We start from the raw sequence: 11,537 nt of genomic DNA, 5'->3' as shown, positions 1-11,537 counted from the left end.
GCCAACCCCCCCCCCCCCTGCAGTTTCTTATATATTCTGGGTTCAAAATCCTAATCAGGCCTAAGCTGCCTTGGGTTAGCCTGGCTGGTGTTTCTGCAGATTTCAAAAAATGAATCCAGTCTTTAAACTGGAATGTGCTGCATAAATATAAGAAATGCATCTTTTCCTCAAGGCGATTCGTCACCTATGTCATGGGTGTTGGTTTGTACTGCAAATAAATAGCCACAAACGTCACAGCTCCTTTCGATCTTTGAATTTATTATTATCAATAATAATAATTATTATTAACGGCACCATTATTAGTTGCTTTTTTTTATCTGAAATTCTCACGTTGAGAAAAGAAATAGCAAACTTTTTTTCCCCCTAGCGAAGAAAGTAGCAAACGTTTCCCCCCCCCTTAAACAATTTAAATTTTAGCACAATGTTCTCTTTTTTCCCCATATTTCAAACACGAAAATATATATATATATATATTATTTTGGAATATTACAAAAAAAGATAAATAGTATATAAAATTGTTTGAATAAATAAAGTGTCTATAAATAGTTTACATTTTGGTTTTTTTTTCGCTTATCGCAGTATTACAAGGTAAACATTGAGGGCTCATTTTAAATGAAATAAAAATACACACAGACACATACGTTCCCCACAATAATTAGACGCAGGTAGTTAGCATCAACATTTTATATATATATAAAAGATTAAGAATTCCACCCCACCCCCTCATGGCTGCTCAGTCCCCCTTAAGCCCCTGATCTCCATCCTTTGATGCTTCTAGTGATCAGTGTAAATATGTGTGAGATAACAAGACACACCTAGGTGGCTTTTTTCCACTCTTCCACCAAAAGACAGAAAACCAGACTCTCTTCTTTTGCAATCTCAGAAAAATCCAAGGCTCCTCCAACCTCCATGCTAGGGGCCAATGCTATTTTGATTTTTCGTTTAATTTCAAACCCAACTCTCAGCCCCTTGTCGTTTGTGTGCGAGGGGAAGGGGGTTGCCCATTAAGGCAGCGAGGTCCAGGCATTCACAGTATGTTAGAAGCAACCAGATATATATCTATTTTTAATTTTAAAAAATAAATAAACGAGGAAACCGGCAGAGGAAGCATCGTCACGATTGCACTTCTCCTCTGCCCAATTTCCAACCGCCGTGTCGTCTGTTCCCCCTTCCCAAAGAGGAAGTGTAAATCTGCTACATACAAAATTGGGGCGGGGGCGACGAGAAGGGCGGAACTGCTCCATTTCCCCACTGCGGAGATATTTGGGGCAGCTTGGGGTTTGGAGGAGCGATGCTCAACAGGAAAGAGGAATGCGAGGGACTAGATTGACCCATGGAATCTCTTCCAATGTGTCTGTGATCTCCATCTCCCCCCAAACCACAGCAAAACCACAGACTGGGGAGGGATGAAGGAATGTTTGGGGGGGGGGGGAGAGATCTCCTAGCTGCCACCCCGTATTAGAAAAATTTCACAGGATGGGGAAAAGAGACACGAGAGAGGTGGACAGTTGGGATAATAAGCCTCGTACTTTCGGCTTTTCTCTGCCCCATCTAAACATGGCACTTTCGGAAGCAAGGCACTGTTTTCCCTCTTTCTGCGTAGTTTTAAGAGGCGGAGGCGGAGCTCTGTAAGGGGTCGGCAACCGGCGGCCAGGGAGCCAAACCCGGCCATTGCCAATCTCTCTCTTTAGTCTCTCTCCGGTCATCCTGTTTCGTCCGATTCGCGGTTTCCACTGCAGTGGTGGGTCAAATGATTTGGTGGTGGGTTTGTCATGCTAAAAAGGGTGTGCTGGGGGGCAGAGGTCACTAGGGTGGGGAAGAGCAAAACCCAGGTGAGGAAGCAGAGGGTGGGGGGCGGATGCTGCCCCACTGTCAAAGGCTCACTGTGGTCACCTGCCAATCACTAACTACCTTCTGTTCGACGCAAGCGGAACTCTCGGCCCCTGACGTATTGGGTCGGGGGGCTGTGCCCCCTTCGAGCCGGCACAAGGCACTTGTGGGGTAAACACAACAAACCAGAACCAATTTGGGTTGTTGTTCATTTCTCTCTCTCTTTTAAAAGGCGTTTCCAGGCACATTTGGACGGAGGGGAGACGGAAGGAGGGTTCCAGCCTCCTCTTTCGCGCTCTCCTCTCCCTCTTCCGTCAGCGAAAAGGACGCGGCGAAACACCAGGAAGTCCTGCGTGCGGCTTGAGGACCCCGGAGCAGCGACAGCTCCGAGGGATCGAGTCCAGAGGGTGGTTTGAACAGGCCCCACAAACCGGGAAGGTCATACGTAACACCTGCGCAGCGCCAAATCACTCCCCGCATAAATCCGCAAACCGGCGAAGTCGCCGCAAGGCTCACTCGGAGACGGAGATTCGGTTGAAGATGGGCAGCCGGTTGCTGCTCCCCACGGGCCCGCCGGGGGCGTGGAAGTCAAAGACGGGCGAGTCGGAACCGCTCAGGCTGCTGGAGCTGCTGTAGCAGTCGGGGTCGGAGAGGGAGTTGGAGGAAGGCGTCCGGGGCAGGTTGGCGGAAGCGGCCGCAGAGGTCGGCGTCCCCGGAGCAGCGGAGAAGATGTCCCGGTGGTGGGTCTGGAGAGGGCCGGACAAGCTGGCTGACTTGCCACAGCGGCACAAGCAGCACCCCCCGGAGGCCGGGATGGCCAGGGCTTCCCCCAGCGTGTGGAAGCGAGAAATGGGATCCGAGTTCAGGTTCCCAAATGTCGGGGAGAGGAGGTCGGCTGGGGCCGGAGGTGGTGAGACGGACGGCGCCCGGGCAAAGGAGGCCGGGTCGGGGACGCCGTGCAGAGGGGAAGAGCGCCGCCCGGCGGGCACTCCGGAGTAACTGACGCTCTGGCGCAGGAGCTGCGGCGACGACGAGGAGGGCGAGCAGGCCTGGGCCTCCTCGATGGAGTGGATGAAGTGGCAGCGGGAGCCGTAGGGGCACTCGCCGTGGATGTAGAACTTGTGGCACAGCTCCGTCTTGTACTTGGGGTGGCGGCTGACCGTGCGCAGCTCGGCCGCGCCGTGGGCAAACTGGCACTTGGCTCCGTACTTGCACTTGCCCGTCTCGCTGAAGGTGCGGCACAGCTCCGTCTTGTAGCGGGAAGAGAGTGGCGGCGCCGCCAGCGAGGGCAGCTTAAGGGGAGGGAAGCCCGGAGGAGGAGGCGGCAGCCCCTTGCTGCCCTCGATGAGGCTGATGGAGCGGTCGGGCCGCAAAGGCGGGCGGCGGGCAGGCTCGCCAAGGGGGCGCAACTGCTGTTCCGAGCCGGGGCTCCAGTGGCTGCGAAGTGGCCACAGCTGGGAGGAGTCTCCGCTGCTGTAGGGCGTGTCCAGGGAACAGGCAGAGTCGCGGCGTGAGGAGGGCATGTCCTGGTCCTCGCTGAGAGACAGGTTACGCAGGTTCTGCGGGCAGAGAAAGAGAGAGACGTGAGCTTTCTGTGCTGCTGCCTTGTGATTTAGAATCATAGAATCATAGAGTTGGAAGAGACCCCAAGGGCCATCGAGTCCAACCCCCTGCCAAGCAGGAAACACCATCAGAGCACTCCTGACATATGTTTGTCAAGCCTCTGCTTAAAGACCTCCAAAGAAGGAGACTCCACCACACTCCTTGGCAGCAAATTCCACTGTCAAACAGCTCTTACTGTCAGGAAGTTCTTCCTAATGTTGAGGTGGAATCTTCTTTCTTGTCGTTTGGATCCATTGCTCCGTGTCCGCTTTTATTTTTAAGCAGAGAATGGACGGCCCTCTGTCATGGAGGACTCAGTCGAGATTCCTGCATTGCAGGGGGTTGGAACAGATGACCTCCGGGGGCAGTGGCGTGTGGCCAGCGGGAACTAGGCTGGCCCCCTAAGTGTCCCCCTAGAGCAGGTGTCCTGCTAGGCTTCATCAATCTGTCCCGCCACTAGGCGAGCAGGACGATTTTCGTGGCTGTTTCCTGCACCACGGCGGGCAAACAGGGCTTCAGTCCCCCCAATATTTTGGGACAGTGGGATCTGACTCGGGGCCCCATTGGGTCCTCCGCACCATCGGGAGAGTGGGACGAACAGCGTGGCGGTTTCCCGTTCCCCTACGGAAAAGCTGACCACATGAACATGAACGCCACCACAATGGCGAGAGTATTGTTAGCACAAAACTGGAGAAAAGATCAAATTCCAACGAAGAGGAACTGGCAAGTGAAGTTGACGGAATACGCAGAGATGGGCAAGGTGACTGGGCAGTTAAGAGACCAAGAGTACCCAAAATTCAACAAGAATTGGAGTAAATTTTTAAAAATATCTGGAAGATTACTGCGGCGATTTAAATTTTTTTGACTGGGCTAGAATGACTCTTGTAAAGTTAACTAGTAGACACAGTAGGCTGATCACCGAAGAATTGATGCTTTTGAATTCTGGTGCTGGAGGAGACTCTTGAGAGTCCCATGGACAGCAAGAAGATCAAACCTCTCCATTCTGAAGGAAATCAGCCCTGAGTGCTCACTGGAAGGACAGATCCTGAAGCTGAGGCTCCAAGACTTTGGCCACCTCATGAGAAGAGAAGACTCCCTGGAAAAGACCCTGATGTTGGGAAAGATGGAGGGCGCAGGGAGAAGGGGACGACAGAGGACGAGATGGTGGGACAGTGTCTTCGAAGCTACAAACATGAGTTTGACCAAACTGTGGGAGGCAGTGGAAGACAGAAGTGCCTGGCGTGCTCTGGTCCAGGGGGTCACGAAGAGTCGGACACGACTAAACGACTAAACAACAACAGACACAGTGGGAAAAGTGGTAAATAGAATATTAGATACAATTGGAAAGCCATATAATATAGAATTCTATGGACCCAAGTAAGAGGTGGAAGGAAGTCGGGTTTGAGGAATGCCTGGTTGTAATTTTGGGGCAAGTTTGGTTTTCAACAGATGGAACGACTCTGATTGAGTATCAGTTCAGATGACAACCTTGAGCTAGGCTAAGAACTTTGAGGAATTGAAGGAGGAAAGTCCAGGGACAGCCCACAATTATACTGGGCTATTCTGACTGCTTTTTCTTAACAGCAACTGCTCCTGCTCAGACGAAGCATTTTGGTGCCAGTAATTCGTTCTGATTGTGCAGATAAAATAGAACTAATTCTGCAGGGTGGGGTATAGGGTGTGTGAAAACAGTCTGGATCAAATGGTTCCCAGATGGCAGAGATGGCAAATTCCAAACACTCTGCTTCTTCTGTACAAGCTCTGTCCCCAAAGGTAAACCTATAAATAAGTTTACAGACACAGGTAGATGCCGGAAGTGTGTTGGAGACCAAAAATCTGGGAGTTCGTTGTCTCCAGTATTGTCCCCCCTGAGATCCCGCCCTAGTAATGCGATACAATCAAGATTTCAAAGGAGGCTCGACCTCAATCCTTCGCCCCTTTCTCCAAGAACATAAAAAATTGTATCCTAGTAATTGCATTTCTTTCCCACCTTTTCCCTCCCCTGCAAAAAAGGAGAGCTCAAGGTGTCAGAGATGGTTCTCGTTTAATCCCTGGCTGGGAGGGAGAGTGCCTGACCGGCCCATAATCTTCACGGCCAAGGGCCGGGATTCGAACCCAAGTCTCCCTACTTCTACATCGCACTGGCTGCCGCGACAAGGCAGCTGGCGGAGGAGAAGGAGGTGGAGGCCCTGGGGAAGGGCTAACAGGTTTCTGAGAGCAGAGCGGGCCTCGCTGCGGAGCAGGAAAAGGTGACGTCAGGCAGATTCATATAGCCGCGGTGGGCTGGGTCGCAGTTATTTTTAACGCTGGGCCTGCGCCAGAGCTGGAGGGGGAACAGCTCCTCCTCTGACTGCGGAGAGCCAGAAAGATAGGGAAGGAAGGGAGGGTTGTGGGAGCCCAGAAAGCCTTTCACCTACTAGAGGCGCATTATCACTTTGCTATCGTCTGGGCTAATTAAGGAGGCAGGGAAGCATCTGGCTGCTGGATCTGGCCCAAAGGGGCCCACCGAGTCCAGCAGCCTGTTCTTGCCGTGGCCAAATACCCCAGCAAACCTAGAAATCGGGATAGACTGCCACTGGAGCTGGAGGTTCCACAAGCCTGCGCATCTATACTCCAACATCCTGCTTTTTGTACCAGATGCCAATATGGGGAAACCCCGTGAGCTCCTGAGCTGAGGGGGCGCAGACAAGGGCTGCCTCATTTCATAGCAACACAGAATCACAGGGTTGGGTGGGACCCCCAAAGTCATCTAGACCAACCCCCTGCAACGCAGGAACAATTTGTTTCCAGCTCAACCAGCCTCCCAAGTTCGCAGGTCGAGGAACAATTTGCGGATTCAGTTTACTGGCATTTTGAAGCCACCGGTTTGGATTCGGACCTGCCGTTCCAATTCGGATGGCTTGCATTTTAAATGGAAATATCTCTCTCTCTCTCTCTCTGGGTAAAAAAATACAAGTTTGAATCAGGTCTGTGGACTTTGGCGTTAGACAGGCCACGCCTCAAGGCGTCCCAAAGTCAAAAGCTGCAGAACAGCATTGATAAAAAGACTAACAAGGGAAAGCTCCCGTCTTGAAAATGAAGTTGTCGAGTTGGAAGGGACCTCTGACGGTCATCTAGTCCAACCCCCTGCGTGGAGAACCCGGGTTCCACAGCGTGTGCAATCTCAGCTTAGATGGATGAGAAGAGACAAGGGAGACAGGCTGGACAGGGCTCCGCTGAGACGGGTGGCAGCGCAGGTGCAGCCCAGGTAAGGCAGACTAATGAAAGATTTGCTAAACAGGAATTGCCCGGCAGATGAGTGGCAGGAGCCTGACAAACAGGAAGAGGAAGTCCTGCCCCCAGGAAGTGGCAAGCATCTTTTTTTAAGGTGGGGGAGAGATTGCCAGGTAGCTAGCGATGGAAACACACGTGCAAAGGGAAGGAAGGTTGTCAACGGAAGATCTCTAGCCAGGAAACAGACTTCGTTGAACCATGAGATCTAGAAGCTTGAAACGAATGCCGAGCGGCAAAAAGGATGAAGACTCAATTTTTCTTCTGCGTTCCCACATGATTTCACTGTTCCCCATGCCTACACTTAGGGGCCCCTTCAACTTCTGGCAAATATCCAGAGTTGCAAATTGGGCGTTATTAGGAATAGTGTGGTGCAATGGTGGGAGTATCTAGGATCAAGAGCTGGGTTCAAATGCCCCGTCAGCCGCATGAAACTCACTGCTGCCTTTCTCAGCCTAACCTACCTCACAGGGTCGTTGTGGGAATTTAAAAGAGAACCGTGTACACGACGACTTGAGATCCTTGGAAGAAAAGGTGGGGGTATATAACTGCAATAACTAAATAAGGTAAAATAGAGGGGGCCCTTCCTCATCGTGCACCAATAAACACACACTTCCTGAGTGGCGCTTACAGAAACCAAACCTGCCCCAGACTTATCTGTGACTGAGAGGCCGGAAAATGTCTTTGCGTCGGAAATCAGGTGTCAAACTAAACTTTCACGTGCTGTCAAAAATAAAAACGGACCTTCTCGAGGAGGCTAACTACCGCTTATCTGTTTCTTTATCAAGACTTTCCAAAGCTGCACGATTTATTAAAACCAATCAAAACAAGAGCAGTGTCCCTGGTGGAAGTCTTTTGCTTTAAAACATTTTTTTGGATAAATGAGAAAAAAAATTACACCCTATTGCCCCAAACCTGTAATATGGAAAACTGCCTACACCCCGCTTTTAAAACGCTGGGGCTAAATTCTCAAAGTGTGTGAGATCACAAAGGAAGAGAGCACTATTCAGCATGTGCTGTGTTCTTTTCCCAGAACTCCACGACCACATATAAACTAGGCTCCACCTATATCTACAATCTGGAGGAGTGGAAACTTTGAAAAACAACTCCCCCCTGTTTTGCCACCTGGCCTGTTAATCTTCACAAATCTGCTCCTTAATCATCCGAGCCATAAGACCCCTTATCAAGATGTGGCAAGAGTCAACACCTATTTCTCAATCTTTCACTGGCATGATCTGTGCCTTTCAGTGAACTGTGGGGGTGACACACGCAACAATAATGGGCTGTCGGTGCAGATTCTCTCAAATTCATTTTGAGATATTTGGAGATATTTTGCAAACCAGTCCTCCACGTAGCCCAGCAGGCCAACGCAGCTTCTGAGTTTGACAGTTCATCCCAGGATGGGAAAACCTGCCTTCGTTCCTTCCTGCCTGTCGAGAAGGGTGTGGTCTATTTAATTTAGCAGGGGTCTCTGGGGATGATGGGAATTGTAGTCCAAGAAACCTGGCAGGGGGGGTCAGCTTGGCAAACGCTCTCTAGACCAGGGAGGCCAATAATAATAAGCCCCTTGCTCCACAAGGCGCTCATGGCATGCACATTTTAAGTAGGAATATCTTGGGGTCCTGTTTTAAAGAAAATTATCTGTTTTGCAGGGTTTGCATAAGGCTTCAAGAAAATGCAAGCTGTTTCCCTGCTCACACAGAGGTAGACAAGCCTCTTGCACACGTGATGAGGCTGACATTCGCATGAGGGCTATCAGGTTTTGTGGACGTGGTCGCAAGGCTGCTCCCATTGATGTGGGCCTTGCTTCAGAGGAGTGGGGTGTTGCTTAACGCATTTTCTGCTATGGGACTGAAAGCACGTCACCTCCAACTCATTGCGGAAATTTACCTTCACTCAACATCTGCCCGAAGTATTCCACGTAACCCAAAAACTTTAATTCCTCATTTCTCAATCTAGCCATAGCCTTCTTGGGCTCCCAGCTGAACGAACCCTTTATCAGCGGCTTGTAAACTAACTTGCTTTATTTACGATTTGCACAGCCTACCGGGAAACAAACTCAGACGTATAGAGGCTTGCATGTTTATTTTTAAAAATTCCTATGTAACTCTCACCGTAAAGTCCCAGGACATGTTACAACAGCAAAACATACATTCAACAAACAAATGATTCAGGCCCATTCAGTTTTTTTCTATAGAGGAAACTATGTCACACCCTCTCAACAAAGATAAATGTTTTGCTTGATTCAATTGTGGATTTTCTTGTCCCTCTCCCTATTTTCCCTATTTTATACTCACAAAGTAGGGCAAGTCATTGGCCCGAAGTCACCCGGGGGATTTCAACCCAGATCCTAATGGTTGGGACCTAATCTAGCACCACACTGCTTTGGCTCATTATATGCCAAATATTATTTTTTTAGAACTCTTCTTACAGATTCTGCACAGAAAATTCAAACTGCCGCAGCGATTCTGTGCAGGGCAATGACAGAATTTCATTTCCTGGGTCTTTTGCGGGATTGAAACCCATGCACCATTCCTGGACTGCTGCAGTTTAAGGAAAGAGCTTGTGAAATCTGAGGTCGGAGTGCTTTATTATAGCATTCGCACACAAAAGCCTGCTTGATTTCACAGCCCCAGCCAAGGAGGAAGAAGAAGAAGAAGAAGAAACAGAACTATTGACCTAGAAAAAAGTGCTGTTCCTCCCTCCAGGAAGTAAGCCAGCAAAAAAAATATGTTCCTGTCCCTCCCCATTCCTCTTCTGAGCCACCCGCCACCCAATTCAATTTGGAGAGAACCGGGTGGGGCAGAATCTAGGAAGGGGGGCACAAACAACCCCCCCTCCAAAACAAAGTAGCCAAACAGGCATCAATCTCCCTCTATACAGTTCCTTCCATCTCTCAAAGGAAAGGTCTGCTTTGAACCACATTTCTCAGATTCGTATTTTTCCTCAATAGAAGCAGGATAATCTGAAAGGGAATCCTGCAAAATAACTGGAGACCCTCGCCAAGATTTTCCAGGGAAGGATGAGAGCTGGGGGGGGGGTGATATTCAGGGTTCAAAATGGGTGTGCTTTGCAGAGTAGAGCCACATTAGAGAGCAGGGGGAAGAAAACTCGGAACTCGGATTCCCAACACTCGCCTGGATTTTAACTCTTTTGCCTGAAAGGTGACACAGAGCTCTGTGTCACTCAAAAGCTTGCGTTGTCATACAAGGAAATCTAGACGCCCAAAAAGAACCATCTTACTTTAAAACACACACACACAAAATCTCTCTCTCTCTGAAATAAACACACCACCAATCGTGTGGAAAATGTGTCCCAGGCTGTCTTGGCAGAAGGAGGTCAGGCAGCGGGTGCTGTAAACAAGAAACCGCAGCGCCCCAAAGAAATTTTCCTACCCAAAAGTCGAAAAAAGGACACCCTCCTTCCTCCTAGCTCTGAAGTGGCGTCCACTTTAAAAAATAAAAATGACACCCGGTGGGTGGAGGCAGGAAAAATGGCCGGTCCAGCCCGGGATGTAGTTAAGTCTAGCAGTAAAGAAAGAGATCATTAAGTTTTTGCTATCCGGCGACCAGCAATCTCAAGACGGAAAGGATCCTGTCTGATCCAGGGATCTCTCTCTCACACACACAAATATATTTCTAACTTCCAAGGTTACACCAGCCCACAGAGCCGCCAGGAAAACCCCTTCCAACAATCAGTCCCTAGGAGCCAAAATATCCCAGCTAAATCCAGGACTCTTTCCAGTCTCCCGTAACCGTTCCCGGATCTCGGGTCTTTCTGGAAAGCCCAAAACCGATTTGGCGACTCGGTATTAGAGGAACAGGACGGAAAGGGGGGGGAAAGGGAAGGGGGGGCAGCGGGGAAAGATCCGACCTTCCTTTTCGACCTCGGCTGGGAAGGAAAGAGGGCGAAAAGTAGTTGCCAGAAGCTGCGTAAAAAGCCCGGAACCAAAACGCAATGCAAAGCGCGCGCTGAAAGCTTTTCTCTTTCATGGAGCGCATCCCCTTCCTTCGCCTGGGAGACAGTCCCCCAGCCCCTCCGCGCTTTTTCCGCGCTGCTGCGCGTACCTGGAAGATGGTGTTGACGTCCAAGATGGAGCTCATCGCGCTACGTGGGGCTCTCGGCTGGGGCTCCGGCTGCGCCGCCGCGTAAGGCTACTTGCTGGGCTGAGCGCGTCGCGTCTCACGCGGGGAAGCTGAGAGCGCAGCGCCGGGGCTGCGCCTTTTATTAAGGGCTGGCGATGAGCTCATGGGGCGGAGACGCGGCAGCCGGAGCTGGAGGTTGCAGGGAAGGCGGGTGCCCAGAAAGGGGGAGAGGGAGCAGGGAAGAAAGAGAAAGAGGACCGAGGGGGAGCGCGCAGGAAACGGAGAGGACATTTATTCGCCGCTTGCTCTTGCCAGGGCAACCTACAGAAACAAACGGACCCAAGCCACATTTTTATGGTTTCCCAAACTTGGGTCTCTCCAGTTGTTTTTGGAAAGCAGTGCTAGCTAGCTAGCTTGCTTTCTTTCTTTTTTTTATATATAATTTTTTATTAGTTTTTTTAACATATCATTTTCAACAATAATTAAACATACTTTTACATCTTATTCAAATTTTTGACGTCCATCAATCCTGTCTGAAAATTTTATCTCTCAGTATGCATTTCTTATCTTCCCTATTGCATTTCAAACGCATAACCAACATCTCTTTTTTCTACTTTGTAACACTTCGTATATTTCTCCTTACAAAACTTCTTGTAGTCCTACTAGCGTAATTTGTTGATTACAGTTGCTCTTCAAATAATTCATATACAGTACTTCTTCCAATCTTCTGCAAATCTCTGGTCCCGCAGG

At 49.8% G+C, this 11,537-nt stretch overlaps 1 protein-coding gene across 1 annotated transcript; it reads right to left on the bottom strand.

The window, feature by feature from the left end:
* Positions 1-238: 238 nt before the first annotated feature.
* On the bottom strand, positions 239-11,002 carry ZFP36 (ZFP36 ring finger protein). The gene is made up of 2 exons (XM_083453192.1): positions 10,770-11,002; positions 239-3,389 (listed from the first exon to the last, which is right to left on the bottom strand). The coding sequence occupies exons 1-2, from the start codon at positions 10,803-10,805 to the stop codon at positions 2,343-2,345; spliced, it is 1,083 nt and encodes a 360-aa protein (XP_083309318.1). The 5' UTR covers positions 10,806-11,002; the 3' UTR covers positions 239-2,342.
* Positions 11,003-11,537: the final 535 nt, after the last annotated feature.

Source organism: Podarcis tiliguerta, assembly GCF_965153285.1.
Source record: "Podarcis tiliguerta genome assembly, chromosome: 8".
NCBI classification, from domain to species: domain Eukaryota; kingdom Metazoa; phylum Chordata; class Lepidosauria; order Squamata; family Lacertidae; genus Podarcis; species Podarcis tiliguerta.
This window is presented reverse-complemented; position numbering and strand designations above follow the sequence as displayed.

Bases quoted from the DNA above. Each gene is read 5' to 3' on its own strand.
- ZFP36 (XM_083453192.1), bottom strand. From the start codon at position 10,805: ATGAGCTCCATCTTGGACGTCAACACCATCTTCCAG. The intron at 3,390-10,769 runs GTACGCGCAGCA...CTCTGCCCGCAG, and splicing joins ACGTCAACACCATCTTCCAG to AACCTGCGTAACCTGTCTCT.